At 41.3% G+C, this 27,237-nt stretch overlaps 1 protein-coding gene across 1 annotated transcript; it reads left to right on the top strand.

The window, feature by feature from the left end:
* The first annotated feature begins 1,741 nt into the window (after window positions 1-1,741).
* Window positions 1,742-24,597, top strand: LOC145453301 (uncharacterized). The gene is made up of 5 exons (XM_080331287.1): window positions 1,742-2,600; window positions 10,794-11,520; window positions 13,976-14,094; window positions 23,157-23,295; window positions 23,926-24,597. The coding sequence occupies exons 1-5, from the start codon at window positions 1,856-1,858 to the stop codon at window positions 24,116-24,118; spliced, it is 1,923 nt and encodes a 640-aa protein (XP_080187413.1). The 5' UTR covers window positions 1,742-1,855; the 3' UTR covers window positions 24,119-24,597.
* The last annotated feature ends 2,640 nt before the right edge of the window (window positions 24,598-27,237 follow it).

The following is a 27,237-nucleotide window of genomic DNA, read 5'->3' as shown; positions in this document are numbered from 1 at the left end:
TTTGACATTTCGTTGGAAATTATTCCCGCATTGCGTAATTTTCTTGCTATTTGCCGGGAAAATGTCATGTTTGGCGGTCACGCCAGACTGTGCGTTAAATGGCAATAAATTAACAAATTTGACAGCTTTGCAGGAACTAGATTATACAACTCAACCTTTCGAGTATCTCATATACCAGGGGCGGGCAACTTCTCGAGTCGGCGGGCCGGATATAGGAAAATTAAGTACTTGGCGGGCCGGATTGCTGAATCAATACAATATTCGCCCATTTATCCACATTCCACATATACAAGGAATAAATCGCATTTAATGAATACATTTTAACGACAGTAATGTCACTTCAAAGCCATTTCTCGCCGATAATGACTAAGACAATGTGGATTTGAGAATAGCATTGTCATACAGGCGCCGCCATGCCTGCTTCTATCTGATCAATCAACACACGGTGCAATCCTCAATTAAGATTTCAAGGAGTGCGATAACCCCGGTACCCCTAATTTACCAACACATATATTCGTTAGGGTTGAGTAGGTGACGAGATAGCATCGTTGTTCAACTGTGTGGCCTGAGAATTCTCGATAATGAATTCATGCGGTCCGCGACCTCTACGAAATTTGAAAAGTGGCCCGCGACCCGTTTTGAGTTGGCGACCCCTGGTATAAGCAGTGTTTTCGTCTTACAAAAGCCTAGAAGTGTGCCGTGCTACAAGTCGGCGGTTACAGAATGGAAAATAAGAAATATCAGCCTGGTGTAATTGACCATTGTAGTCGACAAACACCATGATTACCACAAGGACATTAGGGTTGAGTACATCGCAAATGCCGATAATGCAAGTCTTCTCGCTTCGACGAAATTACGCGTAAGCTCCACTCTAGCACGCTGCGCATATACGTATATAATAACATGCACTATGCAGTCACTAAAATTTAACGCTGTAAGCAAGTAGTGGGAAATCTCGGCAGACTAGGGCCGCGGGCCACATTATCATGTAAAACGGAAAGCTGTCCGCGGGCCGGACAAAATCCCTTCGCGGGCCGGATCCGGCCCGCGGGCCGTATGTTGCCCACCCCTGTCATATACCCTAATAATTCAACAAAAATCATACATACAACTTTTGTTAAAATTAAGTGCAACTTTCTCGCGATTTCAGTACAACAAAACTTGCCCTAGTAATAATTCTAATGATTTCAGTCGAGTAGTCAGAGGGGATTCGTTAAACTGCTAAAATTATACGGTAATTGCCCCTCAGTGCAAATTCATCACCCTTGAAATTTTAGTTTTAATGGTATTTTCCACTGTAGAAGCCTTTAAACATAGATTTGTCGTATTGCAGCATACGAAACATGTAGAAGCCACGTCCGTTAGTGGAGATGACATATCTGTTAAATCGCGATCAACCCACATCATCGTCACAGAGTACAATGAAATTGTCATGGGAAAATATCAAATTATCCATATTGTCGTGTAGAACAAGCACTGCATTCTTTATGGTATTCTTTGTGGTGCGAGGCTTTGTAGTGCATGAATTTACAATTCTTTTATACTGTTATGATGTCATCGTGAGCGATAAGCCTCGACCTCGAATACTCGATGAATATAAACGAATCATTCAGGCACTCGATTTTGCCCCCCCCCCCCCCAACTACGAGGAATAGTTAGCTGGCCTTCTAACGAGTGCTGAGAGATAAGGCAGGGTGCTGCGGTAGACCTACCAAGATTGTAGGGCTTTCACGGTGGAAATTGCTATCGAAACTGTAATCTTCGATGATACATCAGCTCTCAGTGGCAACTCGAATCGTTGGAACTAATTCTCGACTCATATTTGGGTAATCGAATCAATATCTACTAATAGGTAATGAAGTTGTACAATAACTTGACTGATTTTCCTGTCTTTGGAACTTTCAGAATTTGTGATCCATTGTATAAAAACGAGAAACGGCGGATTTATGCAAAAAAAGCGGATCACACAGATTCCGGTCGTTATTTGGTGACATCGTCAGCACAGAACTGCTATTCAAAATCGCCACCACATTCGTTTCAACGTTCGGCGGAGAAGAAACAGTACGGCCGGCGTGTACCAGTTACGAGAATACGGGACTCCAATTCAAGAACTACGAATAATCACTCAGCGAGAAGTAGGCCTACCTGTTTATCGACAGAACGGAAGGCATTGCCAGAAAGTGAAAACTTCCCGCAAGCTTTGATCCGCACAGCAAAAGCTCTATCTTTTCCGATACAGCATGAAATGGGAGCTTACGCCAAACGCGACAGATCTGTATCCATGAATCGTAAAAGCCGAAACAACAACGACCTGTTTAAACAATGTGTCATTGAATGTAAGCCCGACCAATTCTCCAATGTCAACCGACAATCCCCTAGCACGTTGCAAGCAGACTGTTACGCTGACGAATGCAGCGTTACTCCGAGGACAACGACTGGTTATCGAAAATTGTCTTTTTGCGAGTTGTGTCAAGCTGATTACGAAGTTGCTACCGCCATGCAAGCAGGGAGTTCAACTGATGATTCATGTCAACATCCAAATAGGTGGTCTGGTGTTGATCGTGTTGTGTCGCCACCAGTACAGAATCAAGTTCTTAACGGTAAGTCGATTTGTTTAGTTCTCCGCATTAGGTTGGTGTTCTTGTGTGTTTCGATTTGAGCATATCAGAAAGTGGCGAGCGCACTCTCCTCAAAAAGAGTGTATTCACACATTACACGTGGTACACGGAACAGAACCTCTCAGTACTTTACGGCATATAGATCAAACTTTTAATCTGAACTGACTGATGTTTGACAAGTTAGAATAAGTACAAATGGAGTAAGAAGCAACGTAGACACATAGGTATGTAGGAATGCTTTACGCCCTAAATCAGGGGCGGCAACCAGTGGCCCGCGAGAAGGTTTTGTGTGGCGCGCGAGGTAATCCTCGAAATTAGTTATAACATCAGGTAAAATTGCAAGGCCAAAAAGGCAAGGCCAAATTTGATTAGCCTGACCGCGAAATTTGCTGATGACTAAAACATCAATTTCGACGCATTAGCGTAACCAGGGGCCAGGTACATTGATCGCAGATCTTTGTATATGACCATAAAGTAGAATATTTCGTAGCAGATTTATTTGACTTGGAAGTTTTTCTTATCGCTTCGCACGATTTATTGTCACTTGATTTCTTGCATTTAGTATTGGAGCCCCGCCTGAAAATTAAAAATACGCCTAATTTACAGATTTCAGTCTAACTATATTCGCAATTAGGAGATAACGTGTCGTTCAACATGCGACTTCGCATGTGCGCTCGCAGCGTGATCGTCGGCGATGAAACATTATCGATGGGGGCATTTTCACCGAAAACTTTGATATTGCTCTGTCTAAACGCCGAATAATCCAGTCCTTGTCAAATGAGCCCAGTCATATAATACAGAGGTGACTCCCAATTTATGCAAGTAACATATAATATTGAATTAATTCATTCATTACCTTTGAAAAAATTCACGCTCTGCGCGACCAAGACAGGAGTGCGTTTTAAAGCGTAGTGATATAAGTCTTGTTTTCAACGTTACCTATAATTCAGTTCGTTCCTATCCGACGACTGGAAAAATGTATTCAACACTCAAGTGGCCGAGCAATGGTTCGTACATCTCATGAGGCTTTTTGGCTGAAAAGGTTGGCCACCCGTACCCTGAATCAATCATGAACCTATCCTCGGCAAGTAACCAAAGAAACTAAACAAGCGATTGAATATATGCAGAGAAGGAAGGACGCCGATTTATAATGGTGGTGGGCTTAAATCGCACATTGGTCATTATGCTAAAAACTCAAAGCGCTACTGTGCCACTTCGGTAGAGCAACAAAACACGCCTTTTCTTCGACGGTTTCACGCATATACATACCGTGCGTATGAGAGTGTCTAGAAAATGGCATTGAACACTTTCACAAAGAGCGAACCTTAGTTCTATGGTGCAAACGAGTACAGCGTTAAGTTAAGTCTCGATTTTTGAAAGATTCGGATTTGATTATACGGGTTGATGGTAGCGGTGTGCAATATCGAGTATCTGAGTTTTTTCGATTGCGAATCAAATACTATAGTCTTCGCATCGAGTCGAGTGTTCCAGTATCACTCATTGCAACGGAATAAGGCCACGAATGATGTGTAATGTTCCAATATGATTAGTGATTACTAGGGCAAGTTTTTGTTGCACTAAAATCGCGAGAGAGTTGCATTTAATTTTACCAAAAGTTGCATTCATAATTTTTGTTGAATTATTAGGGTATGAGATACTCTAAAGGTTCCGTTGTACAACCTAGTATCTGCAGAGCTGTCAAATTTGTTACTTTCCATTTAACGGTCTGACGAAACCGCACAAATTACATTTTTACCGACACACAGCAAGATAATTACGCAATGCGGGAATAATATTCCTCAAAAAAGCCAAACAGCCCAGGGATAACCTCTTCCACCTAAACGAGTCGAACATCGCACCTCAAACCCATAGATCTGCAAACCGGACCCAAGACGTTAGAGAAAAACTCACTCCTGTCGACTTTAACAAAATCAATAGTCTGAAAAAGGTGTGAATATGTATTTCTCGGCGGTATCGCCTGGCGGTCGTGAAATGGTAAACTATTTCAAATTTAAACGACATCATTAACAAAGCGATCTATTTACATATTGCTCGGGCACGGTTGTGCTTGGCAGGGTTATAGTTAAACTTCTTGCTTACAGGCCATTGCGTCATAGATAATAGTGAGATGCATCTAACCCAGGGGTGGGCAAACTACGGCCCACGGGCCGCATGCGGCCCGCAACATCGTTCTGTGCGGCCCGCGAGAGTCTAAAGAAACTTATTAAAAATATTGATGAAATGTGTACCACAAATCGAATTAATGCAGGGACTCGATTAAAATTTTTCTTGGTATATTTCACCATGATAATTCTAGAGCAGTGGTTCTCAAACTGGAGGGCGCGAAGCTGAGCGCAACTGAAAAAAATTTTCGCGCTCTGCACGATTTCCATGCAATTCATAATTATTGCTCTGTATTAAGTCTGAATTTCATATTTAAAAATCTCTCATCCACACCCGTAACATTACATGCTATCACACTATCCGTTAGGTTTGCTAGCATCCTGGTTGTTTTTTGTGATATGGTGATAAGGGGGGGGGGGGGGGATCTTTCACCATCATAAGAGGGGCGTGTCTTAAAAAGTTTAAGAACCACTGTTCTAAGGTAAATACATCCGAGATTATTTTTATGTTTAATTTCTGGCGCGACAGCCCGATCTCAAGGCCCACGCAGTTGAAAGGGTTCAACTGCTTAACCTCACAAAATCCTAAACAAGATTGACATGAATCGGATCACGAGTGTGATTTCATAATGGCCACTACGGTTTTTATTATTTTAGTGATGTGCTTATAAAAACGTAGCTTAGGTATAGATTCGTTCTATGTAAGCAGAGAATTAGGGTATTTATATTATATCTACACATAGTAGAAGCGTGTTTGAAGCTAACATGGTTATGATGCTGTCAGCATTGCGTGTCCTGTAACTGAACCACAAGTGGGATTAATAAATCTATGAACAGATCGCTGCTCACATATTTAAATTTCAATCCTGTTCTAAGAATCGCGACAACCGACTTTCATCTCTATATAATTTTGACAAAGTGGTTATTGTAGTCAACCAGCCTATGAAATCTCATCGCCACTGTTTCTGACGCGTGTATACGATATCATCAAAGCAATGATCTCCATGTCCTCACTATATATTCAATACCAATATAACGTTTTGGTCTATAATCCCAATTTTATATAGTGCGGCCCGCGAATGGAATCAAATGTTGAATGCGGCTTGCGAGCTCAAAAGTTTGCCCACCCCTGATCTAACCCATCATGTAGCTCTTTGTTATGCAAATCAAAGAGAATAGAACCACACTAGAAATAGTTTATAGCAGGTTTTGAAATCACTCCTTTACATTTTCACGCATTATTTGATAGAAGTTGCAGTAAAATTAGGCATGAAAAATAGAGAAAAGTTGCAGAAACTTGCACTATAAAATCCTTCTAAACATAAACAGCTTCAAACATCATAGTACATAGATTCTGAGTATCTAGGAAGCTGTCGGAAGCTGTAAAATAGTTGCAAAAGTTGCAATACCTTGCCCGAGTGATTACTTTTTATGCGACCACAAAGAAATTAATCAAAATTCAACAGGGCATAAATATAACTTGGCATTTTTCCACGTTATATATTTCATTACACTTTGTGATAACGCTGAGGGTTGATGACGACTTCAGAGAAATGCCATTTAACTAACGTGCGTTGAACTGTGTGTTTTGGATGATATGACACGAACAATCGATATCTCAAGGTTTCCAGGTTGAAAAAAAGTACACAAACTATATACTTCTCGTTGATAAAGGAACTTGGCGGACATATGGATATATAATTTTAGTACTCGAGAACATCATCTCTCACTAATCGACTCGTACCTTCACAACCAGTACTCGATTCTCATTCGAGTACTGGAACCATTGTGCCAAGCCGTACCAGATGCATCTGACCCACCCTTGGCTGATATAAAAAGAGACGCTTTATAGTACAGAAACTCATGATTCAGCATTTGAATATTACGTTCATATTAAATCCCGAAGCTTTTCGGCTGATAATCATCAGGGGTTTCCGAGAGCATTCAATAACTATGTTTAACAGCAACCAATGTTGCTAATTATGACGTCACACACACTGATTGTTATTAAACTGTTTTTGAACGCTCGCGTTATTGTTGACGGCAACCCATGATTATAATGTCAGCCAAAAAGCTTCGGGGATAAATATGAATTTCTTATTCAAACTAGATAATCCTAGTTGTCTCACTAGCCAGTGGTTCTCAACCGATGTGCCGCGGCACACTAGTGTGCCAATTGGACTGCTCAGGTGTGCCGCGAGCAAATGTGGTAAACTATGTCGAAGTATAACAAAAATCCAAATTTTGAGTGTGTCATTGTTGGTTTTTCTATTGAATTTACCCGATCAAGACACGCGATGCACAATCCGATGCAGTGAACAGATATAGGGATGGCGAGGCGACCGTAGTTACGGTATCTCCATCTAGTATCTCAATCTGACATCCCCATGGATTGGGATTTTTATTGTAAAGACGATCTGAGCACAGCAACGTATATGGGTGGATAGAATCTAATAAATCTGCGACACTTCGTAACTTGCTATTGTACTGCCATGAATCAAACCGGGGCCTTCACCGTCAATGGGGGTGATACGCTAGTTAGTTCACACATAGTAGCATTTAGAACGGTGATAACTAAACTCTAGGGCAATTGGACCGTGATATTGAGGCGTGGCCGAAGTGTTCACATTTTACTTGTTAGCCATCAGAACCGGAGGCAGAACAGGGACATGACGCAGGTTGATGACCTTTTTCTGTTTCTATTTGCAGTCGTATTCTTGCCATGTCTTCGTCATCGATGATCATTTTACACCATATACCAGGGGCGGGCAACTTCTGTAGTAGGCGGGCCGGATATAGGAAAATTGAGTACTTGGCGAGCCGGATTGCTGAATCGATACATTATTCGCCCATTTATCCACATATACAAGGAATATATCGTATTTAATGAATGTATTTTAACGACAATCATGTCACTTCAAAGCCATTTCTCGCCGATAGTGACGGAGACAATGTGGATTTGAGAATAGCATTGTCATACAGGTGCCACCATGTCTGCATCTATTTGATCAATCAACATAGGGTGCAACCCATAATTAGGATTTCAAGGCGTTCGGTAAGCCCGGTACCCCAAATTTATCAAGATATCAATTAGTTAGGGTTGAGTAGGTGACGAAATAACTTCAACTGTGTGGCCTAGTTAATCTTGATATTGGATTCATGCGGCCCGCGTCCTCTACGAAATTTGAAAAGTGGCCTACGACCAGTTTTGCGTTGGCGACCCCTGCCATAAGCGGTGTCTTACAAAAGCCTAGAAGTGTGCCGTGCTACAAGTCGGCGGTTACGGAATCAAAAATAAGAAATACCAGTGTGGTGTGAATGACCATTGTAGTCTCACAAACACCATGATTACCCCAAACGACATTAGGGTTGAGTACATCGTAAATACCGATAACGCAAGTCTTCTCGCTTCGGCGAACTTACGCGTAAGTCCCACTTTCGCACGCTGCACACACACGTATATAATCACATGTAGTTACTACAATTTGACGTAGTAAGCAAGAAGAGGGGAATCTCGGCAGTCTGGGCCGCCGGTCACATTATCATGTAAGACGGAAAACTGTCCGCGGGCCGGACAAAATCCCTTCGCGGGCCGGATCCGGCCCGCGGGTCGTATGTTGCCCGCCCCTGCCATATACCGATATTACTTATTTTGATTCCTAAGATGCTAAGTTACAGCACGGCCCGCTTTTTGTAAGACACTGCTTTTGCAGATCGGCAGACGAGTAGGAGCCAACATAAACCTCCGACACCTTGGAAGGCATTCTCACCATCGAGAAATGATCTCATTTGGAAGTGATGTTCACGTTTACAAATTAGAATTGCCAACATAGCCATTCACATTGCGATTGTTAGGTAGCGTGCCAGCACTGCAGGTAAAATGTAGGCTCAAAGCGGAACGTTATGTTGCAGGCGACAAATTCGAGAATTGAGAAGTAAAGTTGATCAAATTATATCAGTTACAAATTTCACCGCCGCTGAGGTTTATTATCCCGGTTTGTTGGAACTACAATTGAACTGCGGGTGGCTGTCAGTAACACTATTGAGGTATGCTATCCTCACAGGTGCTATTACACGATCTGCGTGGAAATGCGTTTGGCGTCCATGTATAATACACCTCTTTATGCCTCTGTATTTGTTAGAAGCGATCGTGATTGGACTCTTCGATGCGACGGTAAGGACATCGACAATGCGGCAGTGGGCAGACTTTATTGTCAAGCAAATCTTATGAAATTATGCTCAGCCTGGAGTTTAAACGAGATCTCAGCAGGCCAGTTATGTGGTAACAGGGGTAATAGCTGATAATTCAAAACCTCACACGGAAGCGGAGAAAGTTCTTCTTCCGGCCTGCAATAAAATTGTAAAGAAATGTTTGGGAAGAATTGAAAACGATTCCCATGTCAAATGATACCATTCGTAGACGTATTTGTGAGATGTCCGCAGAGATAAAAGAAAACTCAAGCAAGAGAAAAGCCTACTTGAGTGCTCCGAAAATGTAGAAGTACTTCGTCAGTGACCACCTCTGTAAGACTGTGGTTGCTGCTATACGCATTCTGGTAGTTTGCGTGTGCCGTAAGCCAAAAGAGTTCGGAACCACTGTGCTAGTGTGCCGCGAAATATTTTTCATTTTCAAAACGTGCCGCGAGGTCAAAAAGGTTGAGAACCACTGCACTAGACTATAGTTATAGGGAATTGCCGATAATCATATTCTAATATAATTTGTGAAATATTTTGTACTCTCATTTTAATTTTAATATAATTTCTTCTTTCCCTGAAAATGCTACAGGAGAACTTAATAGTGCGGAACGAGCGAAGCTGGTGTACAGACATTTGCCATTGTCATGCTTATGAGGATAAACCGTGATCTGAGATGAGCTGACATGATTTCTTTTGTATTTCATCCTAATTCGGAATATAATTTAACTCCTCGTTTTCGCGAATTCTAATTCTAATCTAGCATGGAAAAAATATGTAGCTATAATAATAATTCTAGTATAATTTTAAAAAGCTGAATATTTTCCAGTTATCCAGCGCTGCCTCTCATAGGTTAGACCAGGGGTGGGCAAACTTTTGAGCTCGCGGGCCGCATTCAACATCTGAATCCGTTCGCGGGCCGCACTATATAAAATTGAGATCATAAACCAAAACGCAATATTGCTAGTATTTGATTATATGGGGAGGACACGGAGATAATATATATGCTTATTTGAAACAAACAAAACATTGCTATGATGATATCGTACACGCGCCAGAAACAATGGCGAGATTTCATATAGGCTGGTCGACCTCAATAACCAATTTGTCAAAACTATAGAGATGAAAGTCTGTTGTCCCGATTCTTAGAACAGGATTGAAATTTAAATCTGTTAGCACTGAACAGTGATCTGTTCATAGATTTACCAATTCCGCTTTGGGCTCAGTTCCAGGACACACAATGCTGACAGCATCATAACCATGTTAGCTTCAAACACGCTTCTACTATATCCGTAGATTTCGCGCCCCCTTATCGTCATATCACAAAACGCAACCAGGATGCTATAGCAAACCTAACGGATAGTTTGGTGGCATGGGAGGTTACGACTATTGATGAGAGATTTTTAAATATGAAATTCATACTAAATACAGAGCAATAATTATGAATTGGAAGTAAATCGCGCGAAGCGCGAAAAAAATTTCAGTTGAGCTCATCTTCGCGATCCCCTTCAGATGCTTTCATGACCCCAAGGGGCACGTGTCCCCCAGGTTGATACGCACTGCCTTAGAATTATCATGGTGAAATATACTAAGAAAAAGTTTAATCAAGTCCCTGCATTAGTTCGATTTTTAGTACGCATTTTATCAATATTTTTAATAAATTTCTTTAGACTCTCGCAGGCCGCACAGAACGGTGTTGCGGGCCGCATGCGGCCCGCGGGCCGTAGTTTGCCCACCCCTGGGTTAGACTGTTTCAGTGAATTATCACACGAGAAAATTACGTTGACGAAATGCGCAAACCTATATGGTATTGTATATTGATTTTATTATCTTTTTATGGATTGTCGCCTTCATTCAGACGTTGCGGATTGGAAAGGCATCGAAACGTGCGCCGAATGCCAGATGACGAATTCAATCAGCTCGCGCCAGTCCTCTCACCTGGGCTGCAACGGGATCGATTGCAACGTGAAGGAATGCAGCAGCTCTCACGACAGATCACCAAGTATATTCCATAGGTTCATCTCGAAGAGATACCGCAAATTCCGTAATCGACAAACGTCGCGAGGCGGAGATTACGCAGACGCGACATGCCACAAGAATGCCCCTGAATCTTTGATCTGCGCTAAGTATCGCAAGGTTGATAACTACGACAGTAAACAAGATGAGCTTTATAGGGACTCGCAAAGTGAAAATTCACAAACATGCAATTGCAAGTCAAAGTCTCAAGTCGACATCGACAATTTGAGTCTCCTAGTAAATAAGGCTTGTTCAAAGGAGCAAATTAGCGTGGCGAATAGTTCCGAAAGCGGCTTGATTTGTAAAAAGTATGACGAAAAGACATTTATTGACTCCTCCAATCCGGTATTTTTCGATTGCTTTTGCGATCAATGCGTGATAGTCCCTAATTATTGCGAGGAAGGGGCCTGCGAGGTATGCGAGAGGCTACAAGCGACTGTCCCGTGTGACGAAGACCAGTATTCCGACTCCGAGCAAGGCTCATCAAATCTGTGCTGCGTCGGGAAATCAAAGAAATCTCGTAAATCGAAGAGGAAAAAAAGTTCGAAGGAAAAAAGTACATCCAGCAGGTGATTAAAAAATTGTTGACCTACACGCAGAGGTTGTCAGTAACGAAGTAATTCTAATAAATGTTGCTCCAGACTTGTACAAACCATCCACTTTTCCAACTCGCAACTAGAACTGACGAACTTTAAAAAATCCGCAAATTGCTAATCAAAACACTACTAACAATATTCAGTTTCGAAGCAATTCATTAATATTTTATTCCATTGGAATCGGGTCGGCATTTCAAGGAGACGGGGTTTCGACCCTCAAATCCCTCACGTGGCTACGACACTATTAGTAGTGATGACTCTGAATTGGCTATGGCTTTCTAGTAGTTCTGCAATTAAGGAAAGGCTTCCTCTTCATAAAATGCACAACAAAAGTTTTTCGAGTCAATAAACATTACGGTGAATGTGATGTTGAAAGCTGTGTTCAAATTTCGTACCACCAATGATTTATACTTGTAATTCAATATAAATTTACACAGTTACTTCTGGTTCTACTTCATGTACTAGGCAGATTACTTTGACCACCCCTTCCCAAATGCTGATATGTTGTTTTCCTAATATTACGGTATTGGTTGGTGACAAGTCAGTAATATAGGCTACATGAAACACTTCTCAAAGGTACCTCTTAAGCGCAAAGAAATTCGCATCTAATCACTTTCATACGTTTTAAAGAACTGAATATACTCAAATATAATCATGCCCATTGTGCAGTATGCTAGGAGTGTGACCGCAAGTGAATCGGTTTTTAAAGTCTAAGCATCATAGTTATTGTTTAACAGACAAATTCTGGCCGAATATTTTGTAGGTTAAATGACCATACGAAGTAAGCTATATAGACCAGTGGTTATAAACCTTTTCGGATGTCAGAGCCGCATTCCAAGCTTCAGAGTACGTAAGACGCCGCATGAAAAACCACGAGTACGCTAAGTATAATGAAAATTTGAAGGTAGCAAGAATACCTCCGGATCTCACCATCCCGCTAATTCAAAAGCGTTCATTGCATATAGACTTCTATAGATTCTATCGGTTATTTAGAATTGATAGGCGCAGATTGGCGAGCACTATACATAACAAGAAACTGAAAATGCATCACTATGCAGCATACTATTATGTCGTTATGTGATAGCTCACATTCCAACACTTATTGCACACGTTTGAGGGGGAATATGCGCTGAGTAATATTGTTGATATTGCAATTTATACTTGGCTATGAGCCGTTGCATTGATTTCGGTAAATTTGCGTCGAAATTTACTCTTCACAGAGACGATCTATAAATGTATATGACAAGCAGAACTCAAGATATCGTTGTTTGATTGTTGTTATTGTTGTTGTTGATGTTGTTTATTCAACAAAACAATTGGCGCTTACCACTTGACGGCCATTTGCACCAAAGTCATTGAACATATAGTACATAAAGAAAGGAGGTAACACGAAATAACGAGCACTTGCAAAATGGAATAGAATAGTACTCATCTAAGCGTTTGACGCTACAGTACGCAAGAATTCACTTTCCCCGTTTTCATAAGCATCCTTAGGCGGCTTTAGACATAAGTATTATCTCCTATTTTTGCATTCATTTCTGTATATGTCGTTCTAACGGGGAAAGAGTATTCTTGCAGACTAGTGTCAAACGATGGATGAATAGCCGACAGACAATAATATATCTTGCGTTCTGCTGGTCATACTTAGACCTTTCAAATCATCTCTTTGAGGAGTAAAATGACATAATTTTACTGACATCAAAGTAACGGCTCATAGGCAAGTAGCCTATATATTGCAATATTACCGTTAATACTCAGCGCATATTCCCGCTCAAACTTGAGAATTAAGTTGTGGAATGTATGAAGAGCTGTCACATAAAGAAAGTATGCTGTATAATGACTCATTGTCAGTTTAGCTTAATGAAAAGCACTCGCCAATCTGCGTCTATCAATGATAAAATAACCGATATAGGATCTATAGAAGCCTATTTGCATGACTTTGAATTAGCTGGAGGGTGAGATGCAGAGGTATAGGCTAGCTACCATTAAATTTTCGTTATACGTAGCCTACTCGAGTGTTTTCATGCGGCTCCGTACGTACTCTGAAGTTTGAAATGCTGCTCCGACATCCAAAAAGGTTGTGAACCACTGATATAGATAAACACAATTCATTTTGAAATGAACCCGAATAATTCCGGCTAATACTCGTTAGCAACTGAATGATTTCAAAAGAACATTGTATGCCAACAATCGTATCATCAAATAGGACGTCACCGGCATGAAACATCGAATAATCGAGAAGAACAGATGACTTACGATCAGTGTACTGGTACTCGTAAATCGCATACACAATATACATCTCTATGAATCATTATCATTAAGAATCACTGATAAAGATTGTATTTAATCGCTTGAAAACCCATCTATGTCAAACAGCGAATATGTGTAACCAGGAAAAGAGTAATTACCCAAACCATTTCGATTTCAGGTGGTTCGGAAATATCGCAGTATGCTTAAATTGTATGTTTCCGAAAACCGATCACTTCGGATCTTCCTCTGGCGGCTCAGGTTCAGACGACGAAGGAGATGACGACGATGCCGCAGAGGGTGAGAGTTTGCGATATGATTAGAGCTCTACCGATATCAGATTATCGAGCCGATACCAATAAAACCGATAACTAGCACCTTCCATGCAGTCAAAAGATATGGCGTCTATCTTACAGCGCATTTCCAAAACTGCAGAGCATTTATTTGAACAGCTCTGTAACCATTGCTATGCTTCGAATTGAAATAAACTGCATCTGGACATCTGCGTGCAGAGTTGGTCACTAATGAAGCACTTCTGCTGTTTTTCAGAGTACCCTATAGTAGGTTTTACCGACTTGAACTAATTACTTAAGTGTTTGTTGTTGTATGTGGGGTTAATGGTGCTTGACTACTATGGTCTTGTGCACCAGACCACTTCGAAAATAATATATCCGCCAAAATTATATTGCTCAGGTGACTAATAAGAATTATATAACATGCTGAATTATGTACGGCTCAGTGATAGGGCCCGTACTGTCACGGCGACATGGTTCATTCTAGCCTAGTGGTTCTCAATATTTCTTAGACACGCTCCTTTCATGATAGTATAGATCAGTGGTTCCCAACCTTTTTCGACCGATCGCCCCCTTTTCAAGGTCAACACCGATCATCGCCCCCCAAATTTTGTGCACCGATAATTGGGCATACAGACTGTAATCACCGGCGGGTTGACTAAAAAAAAAAAAAAAAAAAAAGGTCATCTCTCTCCGCTCAGAGCTGAAAATAACGTTTTTTCTCTCCAAATTGCTAGGTGGATGACTCAAAAAAAAAAAAGGTCAGCCGTTTTGACGCGTCATCGCCCCCTTTGTCCATTTTCGCCCCCCTATCGCCCCCTTCGTCATTTTCGCCCCCCTAGATCGCCAAATCGCCCCCTGGGGGGCGATATCGCCCACGTTGGGAACCACTGGTATAGATTTTAACGCTCCATCATCGCCATATCACGAAATGCCACCAGAATGCTAGCAATCTCAACGGATAATTTTGATGGCATGGAAAGTTATGGCAATTGCAGAGAGAATTCTCAAATATGAAATCAGGACTATACACAGAGAAAAGGCCACGGATTAGAGGCATATTTCCGTTGACCGCAGCTTCGCGCCCCCTTCAGATGCTTTCATGCCCCCAAAGAAGAGTGCGTCGCCCAATTTGAGAACCGTTGCTCTAGTTCAGCGGTTCTTAACCTTGTCCCCAGCGCCCCCAGGAAGCGATTTGTATTTGAAGGGGGCGGAAACGCTCATGGGGCGAAATGAGGGGTGCTTGGCTCAGGGGGGCGGTACGTGGGGCGCTGAAGATAAATGGCCTCGCAGTTGTTGGTGTAGTAAGGACACATCATTATATAGTAGAGCAATAGTTCTATATATCCCTAAGTTCTCATTGCAAACAATCATCGACGACAAAATCTGCTAAATTAAAACGTTGCGCTCATCGCCAAATATCCACCGACGATATTTCCATGAATGCAGTGGTTTATTTTAGGTCATGTATAATGAATTTGGCATACTTTTGGATTGCCCATTCCCCATTAAAACACTCCCATCACGCTAGCTACTCCAAGTCGTTTCGACACCTTCCTATCTTTTCATTGTATCGCGGTTTTGTGGTGTTTTGAAATGATGAAAATATTAATAAACCGATACTTATACTGACATCTGAGGGTTATTTCGCAGAAAATGTTTTGAAATAGATGTTGTATCCTGCAGCACAATGCGTGTCGATATCGAGAAAGCACTGCACTGTACTGTACAACATTTGAGAGTGATGCCCTTTGTACATTGAAGATATTAGGAAGCTTTTTGGCCAAAATGATTAACCAAATATACTTGTATTTGAGAGCCACAAAATTAAATCGTCAGAATATTTCTTCATCGTATGATAAAGGATGATACTGCTTAGTGGTGTTACCCCCATTAATGTTAAGGTAGGAGCTTGGCGCAGTACTAAATATAATGTGAGCAAATCTCTATCACATTCTCAGCTGATTTAGTAGCCACACAGAGCAATAAAACAAAGCCCAATACAATCACCTTCTCCGTATTGCCAATCGCAGGGGAGAATTTTGTAACTGTACATCGATTTCGAACCGAATGCTATGAGCCCGAAGGCCTTACCCGATGGTTGTTATGACATAGCACATACAATTATACCGGTAATTAGTCGAATGGTCTAATAGTGAAGTCCTAACCCGAAACCGGACTTCGACCACTTACCCAGTACCTACTACAGTCCTTGAAATAGGAGGGTGCCAGACCCAGGCAAATTTTGAAAGGGGGCGCTGGAGAGAGAAAAAGGTTGAGACGCTGGTCTAGCCTCACCCTTCGAATATCCTCTCTAGGAAGCATAAGCTGGGCACACTAGCAGGAAGTGTTCAACCATCTGTTTAGTCAAGTGACTTTATGCTTCGATGACTAATTGGCCCAACTTTGCCTGTAACATATAACGAATAAATATTCCCAGCCTAATAAAAGTCGCAGAATATAGCTCTCTGCCTCCCTACTACTACGCTGTGGCGTCAACAAAATTACCGATATTTCATCGAAAGTGTGATATCGACTCCATATTACCGACGAACCCGTTATCGGTCAGGCACTATAAATTACGCGCATTGTTGTATTTGATTCCCTGAACAAGTGCTCACTATAGCCCCTACACCATGGCTACTTAAATGGTGTAACTTTTCAGTGCTGAATCCGGAGGTTTTCTATCTCTATTTATTAACAGAGTTTACAAATTAGCAGAGCAAATTCCCACTATGTTTGGCTCTAATTAGAGCGGCGAGTCAGCGTTTACAAGAGTGATTCAAAGATACATTTGTCAATTCGTGCGCAGCTTTGACGGGAAGGCCTTCTTCAAGCTCATACAATTTTCGTATGTTTTCGTATTTATCGAACTTGGCATCGCACCGCACTGCTAAAATATCCCCATGACCAGCGGTGCGAGGATTCATCCGATTTTTGTTCACAAAGTTGTTGTATATATTTTTGAAATAAATTGTGGGTAAAGTCAAAAATGAGAAAGAGCTCTTCTCCACTCCTCACTGGGTGCTTGATATTGGGACGAAGCTGACAACCACAAAGCTCAAGGAAGAGTTTCTTGTTACAAACATGGTTATCCGTTAACACCGCTATGACCAGGAAGAATTCATCCAAAGCCTACATGACAAATTCAAACCACTTGCGAATGCGGCCTGTGTCAAATTTTTCAACTGGAATCAGGCAAGCTATACGTTTGTACTTGCTGAAAAGAGACTGCACCATAAATAGCCTACCAGTACAGTTTTTGCAGGCTGGCCTGGCCTTCCTCAGTCAGACCCGCGAATTGGCCATTGGTGTATTAAACTTTTGTGCGGTATACACCTCATCTATCATCAGGCATACGATACGATTACGAGGTGTTAAGTCTTTTGATAGTTCTTTTATTTAATTCAAGTCTACTTTTCTTGGCTCTACTGTCATTTTCGATGGTATTTGGCGCGAAGTCGACTCATCGAAGGTAAGGCAATGAAAGACATCAACATTTTGTACAGTACAGGACTAGTCATGCTCTACGAGACGACGGTCAACATAAGGGTATCAGGTGAATCTTGAAGACCTTCTGTAGCGCTGATCCTGTAGCGCTGTGGATCCTCCAGGATAGACACAACGAGACTATGCTGCTCGAGTCATCATGCAATTTCATGCATACAGCAAGCACATTGGCTGCAAGGCTAGTGCTTTGTACAAATCTGGTCGGAAGCACGTTTTCATACATCAATCTGGGAACTGGTTTGGAATTATTATAATCAAATACTTCCATTATAATCAAATACTTCCAAATTATGTTTTATGACAACCAATATGGCAAGTTGCTGTGGATTGATCATATTCTCTGATATCTCTATCCAGTGCAATTGCAGCGAATCATTGGTACACACGGCAGAGCTATATCCGGATGGCAGTGTCTCACTCTTAATCTTCTCCTTCAGAGAATCTAATGTTTCAACTTTTTCAAGCAGAAATATTTGCTTGTTACGGCCCTCAATTAGAAAATTTTCCATATCAAGTCTTGCAGAATCACTTGAGCTGGTACTCCGAGATTGGTGGCGCGATGCGCTCAAATACTCCGACAGATTTGGGAACATACGAGGAAAAACACCCGGTTTCAAACGGTATCTTGATAATTTCTGAAATTCATGCTTTTTCGGCGGGTGCTGCACCAGCATGGTAAAACGTAATGACATGAGTAGCCACTAGGCCAGGGGTGGGCAATTATTTTCCTGTGCGGGCCAAACGAGAAAATTAAATACGTTGGCGGGCCGAGTGATGAAATTTAGCTATATTCTTCAGCGTATTTTAATTTTATTTCTAAATTACAACGGTAATAAATGCTACTCAGTGAATGTGTTGATATTAGGTAATGAAAAAGTGACTGTTAATTAAAAAAATATCTATTAGCTGTCATGATTCGAAACAATGTTAAACATGACACATCTTAGCTCTCTTTAAACCACTATCAACGTTCTTCTATTAAGACTCTAAAACAGTGCTTCTCAAACTTTTTTTAGGTACGCCTCCCTTTATAATAGTGAACGATTTCGCGCCCACATATCATGATATCACGAAATACTAAAAAGTGCAACCAGAATAATAGGAATCCCAGCGGATAGCTTAATAGCCTGGAAGATTATGGCTGTTGATGAGAGAATTGTGAAATATCAAAGTCCGACAATACACAGAGCAACAACTATAAGCGGGGTTATATCGCGCTCGATGCTTTCACGTCTCCCATTTCGAGAACCACTGCACGGAGATGTATATACAATAGCACAAAGCTTATGTTCTTGGTCGCTGGCTTCCGAGCAGTATGCAGGTAAATAGCCTTTATGTTGAGCGAAGCTTGCAGTTTTTCTGAACTTCGCCGTTACTTGACCAAGTGGTCCGTGCTTTTGTCATAAGACCTAATTTAATTAAAATCCTTGATCTCGGCGATATGATCGGCAGAACTGAAAGGATGGGTTTACCCCTGACTCCAGTATGCCAATATTTAGTGCTCTAAATTCTAAATCTAAACCTTTGAATTTCAGTTTTCGGCTTTATTTTTTTTGCCATGCCTGTTGATCCGTTATGGAGGATAGATATGATGAGTCATATATTCTAATCGCAAGCATTGATTGACTTGTTTTGCGGATTTGGAAACATATCACGTCGCAAATTGAAACATATAACGTAGGCCTATAATGCGTAATGTGACAATGTCAACAAGGAAGGTTTCAACTAAACTATATTGGGAAACAGTAATTTCTTTTGACTGCAATTGCTACTCATATTTTGCCACATTGCCTTTATTTTGAATCTGGATTACGCATGCCAGGCAGCGTAATCTTGGCATATTAATGAAAGGCTTCGAAGTTAACAGATTTCCTGTTCATTTGATACGGCCTATGGTTTTAGTCATTCAAAAAGCAAGCTCATGTTTTGAATTACCAGCAACCTTTCGCGGGCCGCGTTTGGCCCGCCTGTCGCACTTTGCCCAGGTCTGCACTAGGCATTACCAGTACCTCTCCAGAATGGAAAAGCTGAACTAATCGAGTAGTTATTACCAGTGCCGCTCGCGCGTGAAAAACTGAACGACTTGAGCAGCCAATACCTGTACCGCGCCAACATCGAAACTAGAGATGGTGTGAACCTCTGAAAGGTTCAGGTTCGTGCGAACGCGAACCTTTTTGAAAGGTTCTGTGTGAAAACGAACGTGAACCACATGACATCACTTGACATCATATAGCTAATTCCAACCATACATTTTAGTGAAGTGATATATTAATGCACACGATACCTAGCGACAACTTGGATCATATTATGCCACATTGCTGAAGCATATACTGACTTTTTAGACGTTGCCAAATGTATCAACTGGGGCAATCAAATGATATAATAATCCAATAACATCAATATATTTCGTCGCTTTGCCAACGATTTCGACGAGGACCGGTAAGGGAATATAAGCTTACCCCTTGACAGTCCAGGCCAGACCGGGCAATGTATTCGGCGTCTGAGTATTGCTACGTTGATATTGAGCAGAGTGTGAAACGGGTTTGTATACTTGCTACAGCCATAACCCCATTAACAAGTTATACAGCAATAGCCAACACCCCGATCGCACGGATTTGGTTTTTATGATACAACAAACATATGAAATCGAGATGGACTACGTACGCTTGCTAGATTTTTTACATCAGATAACGATATGAATTTTATTGATTGGTTGAATAAGCACCATTCGCTGACTACCTACAGGTAGCGTATTTCGCTCTTGATGTTGTGTGATTGCGGGTCAAGCTCACAGCAGAGAGTCACTAAATATTCACAAACGGAAGGCTGGATATTTCGAGCAAACTTTTGTAACAAAGCAAGTACAGTTTTTGAGATTGTCAAAATTGCATGCTCGCTTAGTGTTGATTTTTATGCTGCCCGCGCCATGCATAGAACGGCCCGCGGTCGAAATGCAATAAATTTCAACCAAAGATGTTATAATGATTTGAAAATTGTAATATAGGGAAAAGGTTCACAGTGCAGAACCAACCAATGATCGTTTATGAACGTAAACCTATAAATTTCTGAGGTTCACACACAGAACGGGAACGTGAACCTCACGTTCACACCATCCCTAATAGAAACGATAAAAACTTTTCCTTAGTTCACTTCAATAAATATAAGGTCAGTCCAGCTCCTATATCACCAGAAACGACGGAGTTAACTATGACCGGAAACCCGCAATTAGAATTAGAACCGGTACTGCTCAAATGCGACCGTCGTCGACGTTTTGCACGAGGTTTATGAGACAGGCGAATGGTTGCCAGTAAACTACGATGTACGAACAATGTCCGTAACTTATCTCGTAGATTCCTGTCGAAGAGTATATAGTAGGGATGGTGTGAACCTCTGAAAGGTTCAGGTTCGTGTGAACGCGAACCTTTTTGAAAGGTTCTGTGTGAACACGAACGTGAACCTCATGACGTCACGTGACGTCATATTGCTAATTCCAGCCCTATCTTTCAATGAAGTGATAGCCTAGTAATGTACACGATACCTAGTGACGACTCGAGCTACATAATGCCACAATGCCGAAGTACATATTGGTGTATTAAACGTCGCTGAGGGCGGAGATAATTAAGTTAGCTGATCCGGGAGAATGCTAATCGTGTGATTAAATACTGCTAATCGCGACGCACGAGGGTTACGCGCGATGGTTAGTCGCGGTGTCCCGAGTTTTCAATCAAGTGGCGTTATCTGTTGCATCATAATGCGAAAATGCGTTATATATTGGCTGCTAGTGGGTGAATAAAACTAGAGATCCCACAATCTCCATACTGAAACAGCAGCCTGCTAACGACGATACTGCCACTGCAATAGGTAGAATTATCATCATCGCGAAATGAAAGTCGTGTCCAATTCGTACGGTACAGCTAAGAAACAGATATCGCTTTGCAATGGCGGGTAGTCCAGTCCTACATAATTCTTTGATTGTTTAGTGAAGCCATAACCTAGGAGACAATCGGCACGGTCATTATCGGGGATAATTAGACGTATGAATGGTACGCAGTTTCTATAGATAACTAGAAATCTATAGTTGTTCCAGTTTGTTAAATCATGAGATTAACACTAACTTTATGAGCCGCGATCAACCGGTTTCCCTAATCCTGGGTTGATAAATCCTGACGAACGCGCTAATCGACTTTATTGCTAATCCAGCTTTATATCTTCGCCCTAAATGTATCAACTGAGGCAATTAAAGGATATAATAATCAATATTTTCCGTCGCTTTGCCAACAATTTCGACGAGGACTTACCAGAGAACATAAACTTACGCCTTAACGGTCGAGATCAGACCGGACAATGTATTGGCGTTTGAGTATCGCTACATTGATATTGAGCTGAGCGTAAAACAGGTTTCTATACTTGCTACAAATATTACCCCATTAAGAAGTTATACACTATACAGCAGTGGCCAACACCTCAATCGCACGGATTTGGTTTTAATGATGCAGTAAAGATACGAAGTCAAGATTGACCCCGTACGCCTGCTAGATTTTTTTTTAATCAGAAAACGATATCAATTTCATTGATTGGTTGAATAAGCATCATTCGCTGACTACGTATTTTGCTCGTGATGTTTTTGATTGCGGGTCAAACTCACAACAGAGAGTCATAAACGGCAACCTGGATATTTCGAGCAAACTTTTGTAACAAAGCAAGTAAAACATTTGAGATTGTCAAGGTGCATGCTCGTTTAGTGTTGATTTTTAATGCCGCCAGCGCCATGCATGGAGAGGCCCGCAGTTGAAATGCAATAAATATGAACCAAAGATGTTGTAACGAAGTGAAAATTGTAATATATGAAAAAAGGTTCACAGTGTAGAACCTACCAAGGTTCTGTTGTGAACGCGCACCTCTAAATTTCCGAGGTTCACACACAGAACGCGAACGTGAACCTCGCGTTCACACCATCCCTAATAGCAATATTAATGAATAACAACGAACATAAACGAAACTGCGAGCGCAACGGCACTTCTCCACCTCAGCTCCTGCTGAAAAAATGCCCTCATACCGTCAACTGAGTACGCGGTCACGTGACTAGTCATCAATCCCGTATAGTCTAGCCCTGGGGATTCCGTGTATATGTACTGGTACTTAAAAGTGCGACCCGAAACTGTTAAAAGCGAGGAAAATTCGCATATAATGAATGCGAAGCATTCGCTATCACCTAGCAGCGTCGTAAAAAGTGCGTTCAACAAGACTTAAGCTCGAAACTGAACAGAACAGTCAACACAATGACTTGGACTGGGGCTCGACTCGACTTTCACTCAGACCTGACTTGGTGAAAAATTGAAAGTTACTCCACTTGACTCGAATCAAAACAATTAAAGTGAGATTGACTTGTGCCCCGGAACGTTGTGACTTGGTTACCTGTCAGACAGTAGAAGTACTTCGATACTGACCGCTTTTGGTTGCCTGCACCTTTATTATTTTACACATATTCGTAAAACGCCGATGTGTAAACATAACCACGATATTAGTCGCGGTCTAAAACGTTTCGATAATTTGGAGCAGGTTTCGATGATTTGGAGCACGGTGAAGCTGGAAGCGATAACGATGGTTCTGACGGAGGTTCCGACAGTGAATCAGATGAAGATGAAAGCATGGACAGCCTCGACTTATACGACGATCAAATGAATGCTCTTGATGCTAAGTACGTGATGTGTTTGCAGTAGACAATTGCATACCAACGGTAGTCGCTGGAGTTTTAAATGCACTTCAAGAAATTGTACAGAATGGGGAAACGTCCCGTCTTAGGTTGCATCATTATCAATCCATGATAAGTAGCCTATAGCCTACGTTACAAATTAATATAGACTCCAGGGGATTTATAGTTTTTTGATCGCTGTCCCCATTTTTTGAATCAGTATATATATTTCATCAGTACTAATTTATGAACCATGGCACATCTGCTGTTATTGACACGTCTAATGATATCAAGTAACCTATTAGGCAGGACCTTTCATTATTTGAATACTGGTTTACCACAGCTTATGATATCCGAGTTCCGGTAGGTATTTAGATGCTTGGTGTTGGATGCTAGATGTGATTCTAAGAGCCGCAGTTGGGCATCACTGATACAATGTGAAGCGAGTCGAGCTTGGCGTACAAGTACAAGACATTTTTCATTCGCATGCTTATGTGAATAAGCTATGATTCACTAATTTGGAATTGGTACTAATGGTACTCTAATCTTCAACAAAATAAAAACAAACTGCGTAGCTGTAATTCTAATTTACATTTAAAAATTTGAAAATCTTCTACTTATCCAACTGTTCTTCAGAGACAACAATGGCGATGACGGATCTGATGACGGAGGAGATCCCGGTTCCGAATGCACGGATTCATTAACCGAATTGGGATCCGGAGAGTCCGAGGAAGTTTCGGACTCCTCCGATGACGATGATGATGACGACGACATAGATTGCAACGCAGAGGACGACTTGCAATCGATTATTATAGACGAGAGGGAGTAGTCCGTCAACCCGAATCTTGACTGCTTTTCTGACGGCCCGTTAACTATGCGTGCATTGATTTTGAGTATCGAATGGCATACTTTGAGAACTCGAATCATTGTGTCCAACCTTGCTCACTACCAGACACTTGGTGGCAACACCAATACTCAATATAAATGCACCCATAACGGGTGGTATCTGACACCTTCAGTCTGTACTTAATCGGTATCGCAGCAAACCATTGAGCCGCATTCAATCCCACGCAAAAATCCTTACGATTTCATGCAACAATCGTATTCGCGATCTTCGATTGGACTGTGGTCTTCCGGCACACGTTAGCACAGTTTTTGTTTCTTATCAATGATGGTTGAGTTGACACGAATATTGCAATCGCACTGTTCTTTTTTGAGTCTCATGGTTTATTTGTTTTTATTGAACAGTATTTGGCACTTATCGCCAATTTGGTCATTTGTGCCCAGAACATGACTGTTGTAAAGTTCGTTGGTATTTTTCACTTTTGTACGCTTCGCGGACGACTTCCAGTCTGGCATGCATTCACCATCTCTCGCTTCCGTGCGTCCACTTCAGTATCTGTTGCTGTTGACTATTCAAAGCTCGACTCCACTTTATCCTCTGGGCTTTTCGTACGACACCGCTTATGCAGTGAGGTCAGCGATGAGGAGCCCAGATAAACCTCCGACACATAGAAACATGGCAGGGTCTCATGGTGGTAGTTATTTTGCAATAATATATTGTGGCATTCTGAAATCACCTCGAAAGACTGTTTTACCAATGTTGAACTTTCCAGGGGATTTTCGGACAGGAAATTGGTATCCTTTATGACACATGAATAGTTTTTAGCATACACTACACACGCCTCACTGTTAGGGTTGCCATACGTCTGGAATTTCCCGGACATGTCTGTAATTTCACTGTTCTAAATGCGTCCGGGATGAGATTCTGAAATATTGAAGTAATTGGCTCATAATGTTTTCGTAAATCAACATAAACGACATTATTTTTGGGCAAATTTCTGCTACATGAAATTTTCCTTCGCGCTGCGCGCGATTTAGCATCACTTATATTGATTTTAACATGCGAAAACTGCAATCAAAAATCAGTAAAAATAACCTTCACTTACTGAAATAAGTCCAATTGTAGTCGCAATTATGGGAGAATATTCCTATAGAGTCGGTTAAGGCCGTTTCAATTCATTATTCAAAGATAGTGGTTCTAAACTTGGGTATCGTTTCACTCGTTTTCCTTTATTCTGGAGTACGCGAAGATGTGTAACTTAATCAGCTTCCAAAATAGGCCGCGAGTAAGTCTGGGTAAAAGGGCTGACATTTTTTTAATGATCAGCTCATCAAATTTGGAGCTGGGCCACGGAAAATCTTTAAATTGGAAATGAAGTCGTGACTATAAAAGGTTGGAAACCACCGGTTGCGTGGTGTTTAGATAGCTCAGTGATGCGCACCGGCATGAGGCTGATAAATAATCGTATCGGTGTGACATGATAATGACTTAACGATGCACAATTACGGTCCCTCCAACAGCTCTACCGCTAACTCTGATCATGTGGGCGGAGAGAGGATCAAAACTATGTAGTAAGATATGTAAGAACCAATATTATTGACAGCATTCATTCAAAAAATTTAACGAACAGATGCATATAGAAACCAGATGCTTATAGCAACCCCTTCAGAATCTGAATCGATTATGCTATGATGAGCCTAAGAACAGTGCATATTTAAGCGCGAGGGGGTTGAAAAAATGTGGTCTCGGTCCTGATTACAACTTACAACACACAACTCCTCAACCGGATCGTGACCACCTCTCATCGATGGGTAAAGCTTTGCTAGAGTGACGTCATGTCGACAGACAATGTGCTCATTACACATTTGAAATCCGCTGTTGGGCGCTGATGAGTGTCCGGAATTTTAGGGTAACCCTACACTAGGTATGCTGATTCAAAGTAATGATTCAAAGTCATTGCACTTTACTAAAGCTATTTGAAATATAGTTTGAGTCTCCATTCAGAATGTAGGAACGAATAAAGAGAATGTATTCACTCATACGTAGAACTGCTAAACTAATACGTAAGTAATTCTATAGTGTCAGTCTATAATTATAATTATTTAATAATTATTTAAGCCAAAATAGAGGATAGAATACGAAACTTCAGAAATTTGACACAAATTACTATATGGTGCAATAGCCTACACTAACCACCTACACATCCACGCGATATATTGCCTGCTCCAATTGTTGAAGAGTAAATGTATGAACCACATTCGTTCGATTTAGTCCAGAGGTCACCAACACGCGGCCTGCGAGGTCACATTTTGGGACCCGCGACCTGATATGAAATTTCGCAAGAACGGTCTGGTAGAGCATTTTAAAATGCTGATATTGATTTCAGTTCAAACAAACTGTTTTTGCTGTTCAAAGTAAGGTATTCTGCTCTGTCCCATAACTAATCCTCGCTACCTGATGCGGCTTCGGTGATAGTAATAGTAAGGAAGAATTTGCTGATATGAATGGGCAATGTCAACACTGCCATGACTGAAAAGCTTAGAACACGATTTCGGGCTTACCTAAAGATCAAGCTTTACGAGAAGATAGTTTTCCAGCAAGTGCCGTGTCTAGCTGACCCCAACATCGATCAGTTACTCCATCAAGGGTTGGCCAATATTTCGGCAGGAGAAGGAATGTTATGCGACCGTCGACACTTAATTCGATTAGGATGTGTTGGCGGCCGTCAATATGCAAATTGAATTAACGAATTGACTGTGTGAATTATTCTTGAAATTTTCTGCGCGCTACGCATGGTTCAATGCTAGTTCATTTTCGATTTTAATATAGTAATGTCCTTTGTTATCCGAGCCCCACAGTAGAGATGCGAATAACAGAGGAAAATGATGCGCCCCATAAATAAATACCAATTTGTAATCGTGTTCTACTAATCACGAGGAAAATGTGTTTCTAGTAAGTCTACGTTTGAACGAATACAATATCTTTCCACTATACCGACAATCCCGATGGGAGGTCAAGAAATAACAGCATGCAACGACGGGGACTAATGACAATAGGCCCAGCCAAAGATGTAGAGCAGCATTGATAACTTCCCTAAATTTTCG

This window comes from Botryllus schlosseri, chromosome 13, assembly GCF_051294905.1.
Source record: "Botryllus schlosseri isolate E-star chromosome 13, Bs_hap1, whole genome shotgun sequence".
Taxonomy (NCBI): domain Eukaryota; kingdom Metazoa; phylum Chordata; class Ascidiacea; order Stolidobranchia; family Styelidae; genus Botryllus; species Botryllus schlosseri.
Note: the sequence above shows the minus strand (reverse complement) of the source record. Positions and strands in the feature narration are given on the sequence as shown.